Raw genomic sequence first — 5,377 nt, 5'->3', positions numbered from 1 at the left:
TTTTTTTTCATTTTCTTCTTTGTTCCCACTTGTAGATATTGCTCAATAATGGCGACATACACCCCCAAGAATATCCTCATTACTGGTGCTGCTGGATTTATTGCATCTCATGTTGCAAATAGGCTTATCAGAAACTATCCTGACTACAAGATTGTTGTGCTAGACAAGCTTGATTACTGTTCTAATCTTAAGAACCTTCTACCCTCCAAATCTTCGGCTAATTTCAAGTTTGTTAGGGGGGACATTGGTAGTGCCGATCTTGTCAACTACCTTCTCATTACTGAGAACATTGACACTATAATGCATTTTGCAGCCCAGACCCATGTTGATAATTCTTTTGGCAATAGTTTTGAGTTCACTAAGAACAACATTTATGGTACCCATGTCCTATTAGAGGCCTGCAAAGTTACTGGACAAATCAAAAGATTTATCCACGTAAGCACAGACGAGGTCTACGGAGAGACTGATGAGGATGCTGTTGTAGGAAATCACGAGGCGTCTCAACTCCTTCCCACAAACCCATATTCAGCCACTAAAGCTGGGGCAGAAATGCTTGTTATGGCTTATGGTAGATCTTACGGATTGCCGGTGATAACCACCCGAGGAAATAACGTTTATGGTCCAAATCAGTTTCCTGAAAAGCTAATTCCCAAGTTCATCCTTTTAGCAATGAGAGGGCAGCCTCTTCCTATTCATGGGGATGGTTCTAATGTGCGAAGTTATCTCTATTGTGAGGATGTAGCTGAGGCATTCGAATGCGTTCTTCACAAGGGTGAAGTTGGTCATGTTTACAACATTGGAACGAAGAAGGAGAGGAGAGTGATTGATGTTGCCAAAGACATATGCAATTTGTTTAGCATGGATCCAGACAAAAGCATTCAGTTTGTGGATAACAGGCCATTCAATGATCAGAGGTACTTCCTTGATGATCAGAAGCTTAAGAATTTGGGTTGGTTTGAGAGGACTACATGGGATGAAGGTTTGAGAAAGACCATGGAGTGGTATACCAGTAATCCTGATTGGTGGGGTGATGTATCTGGAGCACTGGTTCCTCATCCTAGAATGCTCATGATGCCCGGTGGAATTGAAAGACTCGATGGAGCTGACAAGGACGAGTCTAAAATGTCTGAATTCTCAGGCAAGTCTAACCAGAGCCATATGGTGGTTCCTGCCTCCAAAAACAATGCGACTCAAAAATCACCATACAAGTTCTTGATCTATGGTAGGACTGGGTGGATTGGTGGTTTGCTCGGTAAATTATGTGAGAAACAGGATATTCCATACGAGTATGGAAAGGGACGCCTGCAGGATCGCTCACAGTTGGTGGCTGACATCCTCAGTGTTAAGCCAACTCATGTTTTTAATGCTGCTGGTGTTACTGGTAGACCCAATGTTGATTGGTGTGAGAGTCACAAGACAGAAACAATTCGCACTAATGTTGCTGGTACACTGACCTTAGCTGATGTATGCAGAGACCATGGACTCCTGATGATGAACTTCGCCACAGGGTGTATATTTGAATATAATGCTTCACACCCTGAAGGTTCTGGCATCGGATTTAAGGAGGAAGACACACCCAATTTCATTGGTTCCTTCTATTCAAAAACAAAGGCTATGGTATTTCCCACTCTTCAAAATGTTTTTATGTGCTTTTGTGTATCTATTGATGTTTGATGGTGCCTTAAAAGCTTTACACACTAGTGTGATTTATTAATATGTTCTATTTGGCTTGTTAAATCAGGTGGAAGAGCTCTTGAAAGAATATGACAACGTCTGCACACTCAGAGTTCGAATGCCTATATCTTCCGACCTTAATAATCCACGGAATTTCATTACTAAGATTTCCAAGTACAACAAGGTGGTTAATATTCCCAATAGCATGACCATCTTGGATGAGCTTCTCCCGATTTCAATCGAGATGGCAAAGCGGAACCTCAGGGGCATTTGGAACTTCACAAACCCTGGCGTTGTGAGCCACAACGAAATTTTGGAGATGTACAAGAAGTACATTGATCCAGAGTTCAAATGGGTTAACTTCACACTCGAAGAACAAGCTAAGGTGATTGTTGCTCCTCGAAGTAACAATGAAATGGATGCCTCCAAGTTGAAGAAAGAGTTCCCCGATTTACTCTCAATAAAGGAGTCCTTGATCAAGTATGTTTTCGAACCCAACAAGAAAACCCCTGCTTCTGCTTAAGTATTTCAGATTGTCCATTTGAATGCCTTTGTATTTTAGTCTGTTTAGTCATAATCTTTGCTCGGTTGCAGCTTATTTTTAGAATAATTTTACATTTTCAGAAACTGGAATAGTGGCCATGAGGGTTCTATATGTCATATTCTTCTTTGAATCAATTCTTAGATTGTTATGAAAAGAGCACCATATAGAGGTATAACATTTAAAATTTATAAAGTGATATTTTTGGTGTTTGATACTGAATATGTCAATGAAATAAAGTACAAATTGCAACAATGTTGACCGCGTAAAATCGTCTTGATCTGTTGACCTCATAAAATGGTCCTTCCACGTGGTCAATCGAGAGCTGCTCCACGTGCCTTCCTCTCTGTGCACGGCACAAACGGTCAGACCTACATCGCCAATCCCAGCGAAAGTGGTAGCGGTTACATATACTCCAACAATTAAGTTAGACGACAATAGACTTATTCCGTCGATGACAACTGCTGGAATTTTTACATAAGAGGGAGGAGAATATACATATACTTGTTATGAAGTAACGTTACCTTGTTTAGGCTGGGCTCTCTGGTATTTATAGGGAGAAGTTCGAAAAAGAGCATTGTTGGATGCGGGATACGTGGACTTATCCAACGGTGCGAAGCGTCTACTTGTAGATGTCCATCAATCATTTTCTAGGTGGGTGGGCATTTAATTTTTCTGACTTGGAGTTGATACGTGACAGAGATGTTACATCCATCATTTCTAAAGATCTCGTGGGCAGATGTTTGACCAAAAGATCCGTATGTTGATTCGAGGTGCTAGAGAGAGACTTCTTCCACTCGTAAACGACTTTGTTGATATCACTTCGGATAGTAACGCCTCATTAGTCCGCACCGCCTCGGTTAGTCCACCTACCCTTGGCTCTGCATCGGCATACGAACGTCGATGTGTTCTTTGCTGAGGTGGCGCAACAAAACTATATTTTCAAATTTTTAAAAAAAGTACAAATAAATTCCAAATAAAAAATTAAAAAAGAAAGTGATTTTTGTTTTTTAATTATTTATTTGAAATTCATTTCTACTTTTTTGAAAAATTTGGGTTTATAATTGTAATTTGTTCTTTTTTTTTTTATTTAAGATACGAATCTGGGTGTAAAAAAGAAAGGGTATATTTGTTATTTTACATTTTTTAATTGAGAAAATGGATGAAAATAATGATTTTTGCAATGAAATATAAAAATAAAGGTAAAAATGTCAAAAATGAAAAGTATAGACGTTTTACACAATAATAATGAAAGGTAGGGACATATTGTGCTAAGTACCCTTTTAATAATTTATATGGATTCATTCACACCTGTTAAAAAAGTTTGGGAGTATGATTGTGATTTATTCTTTAACTTTTCTTTTTTTTATTATTTTATTTAAATAAGGGATATATTTGTCATTTTACGCTAGAAATTTGATGAAAAAAATGATTTCCACAATAAAAGATGAAGATAAAGGTGAAAATATCAAAAAATGGAAGATATAGATGTTTTGCACAATAACATTGAAAGGTAATTACGTAATGAATTCCATCCTTGTTCACCTTAAGAATCACGTGTAATGTCTTTAACCCCAAATAAAATACAAAGAACTTAGATAAGACGGAATGGTTTTGTTTATTTCATGCAGGCAGAGTGGTTTCATAATAATTAACATTGGATTAAACTTGCCAGCGGCCTATGTGGCCCTGGTAATGCAGCAAAGTTCAACAATATACGAATATTGCCGTGAGAATAAAGCCACCTGTATGTCAATGTATTTATCCTTGATGTCAAGATTTGATTAGTAAAAATTGTTTTATTTTTAAATTGTTCAATTATGTGTAGCCACGTGATAGAATTTAAAATTAGGTGTATACTATGATATGATTGTTGCTGTGAATTGTAAAATAGACGTTCATATTTGTGATTTTGTTATGTGAGGAATTTTTTATATTGAATTTTTAATTTTGGCATTAAATTCATGAATTATATATATATATATATCAAAATCTGAAATGTGCCTAAAAATTCTATACTTATATAAAAGTTATCAGATATATAGAGTCGATCAAATCTTAGATTCATAGTGAAACATAGCCTCCGTTTGGCCTCCATTATTTGATATTATAATTTTTGAAATAATATCTTTTTTTTTCTTTTTCTTTTTTTTTTTCCTAAGAATGGGTTATTGAAAAAGAGGGAAAAAAAATTTGGTTTACATGTAATATTATGTTATGAAAAATTGTGTAGTTGAAAATAAGAGAAGAAAATTATAATATGAAATAATGAGGACCAAACAGGAGCTAAAAATCTTGATGATATAAATTGTTATGTAAATTTTAACAGTTAAATGACCAATTAGGTTTCTAAGATATGAAAACGACCCTTAGGCCCTAATGCTGTCTATGGTAGTTGAGATTTATATTTTGAGGTCACTATTACACAACGTATTATAACAATTTTCATATAAAACGATTGAAAAATATTGAATGTGATCGGAATAATTGTTTAATTCTGTGTTTTATCAATAGATGTAAAACCCAAGGGTTGAGCCATTGCCCGCAGTGAACTTTTGGCTCAGGCCCTAGACTCAATACATTTTTCTTGAAGTATAGGTTTTTTCATTTGTTTACAGCCCAACCCATATAATAATTTACCTCAACCCAAAATGAAGAAGTTGAAACCTAATAGAAAATTATAACCCATTATCTCAGTCCACTTCCCTAAATCCAAACATTTCATCCCCTGTCTCTCGTCTGCAGCCTTCTGACACGACCTGTCTCGAATCATCTTAGTGGACTCGAAACGTGACGTGCGTCGATAACAGATGCTGACTAGATGTCAAATCTATCATCAAGGCTGACTATGAGTTAATTCAAAAAATGCAACACAATCAAATATTTTAAAAAAAAATAATGCGATGGGCCCAAAATATTTATTTCGTGCATCATCAATATGAGTTATAATATTCAATATGTCATATGGCTCTCATTCCGAAATCATTAGGCCCTTCAAGTTAAAAAGAATCGATTGCTACCTGTAGAAAAAATCATGGGAAAATATATAAGTTGACAGCTAAGTGAGTGGAGAAGTTTAAAATAAATATACTTTTTCATTTATACATTTTTATTGAAAATCAAATTTATGTCATTTGATACTTCACAAGCTACCATCATGTA

At 35.8% G+C, this 5,377-nt stretch overlaps 1 protein-coding gene across 1 annotated transcript in view; it reads left to right on the top strand.

Moving 5' to 3' along the window:
* LOC111395549 (trifunctional UDP-glucose 4,6-dehydratase/UDP-4-keto-6-deoxy-D-glucose 3,5-epimerase/UDP-4-keto-L-rhamnose-reductase RHM1-like) overlaps positions 1 to 2,428 on the top strand; it is a 3,450-nt gene extending 1,022 nt beyond the window's left edge. Inside the window, exons 2-3 of the mRNA XM_023021577.1 lie at positions 36 to 1,617; positions 1,742 to 2,428. Coding sequence (XP_022877345.1) covers positions 49 to 1,617; positions 1,742 to 2,197 — 2,025 coding nt within the window. The 5' untranslated portion in view covers positions 36 to 48 and the 3' untranslated portion in view covers positions 2,198 to 2,428. The remainder of the gene's footprint in view (positions 1 to 35; positions 1,618 to 1,741) is intronic.
* Positions 2,429 to 5,377: the final 2,949 nt, after the last annotated feature.

Source organism: Olea europaea, chromosome 6, assembly GCF_002742605.1.
Source record: "Olea europaea var. sylvestris chromosome 6, O_europaea_v1, whole genome shotgun sequence".
NCBI classification, from domain to species: Eukaryota; Viridiplantae; Streptophyta; class Magnoliopsida; order Lamiales; family Oleaceae; genus Olea; species Olea europaea.
Note: the sequence above shows the minus strand (reverse complement) of the source record. Positions and strands in the feature narration are given on the sequence as shown.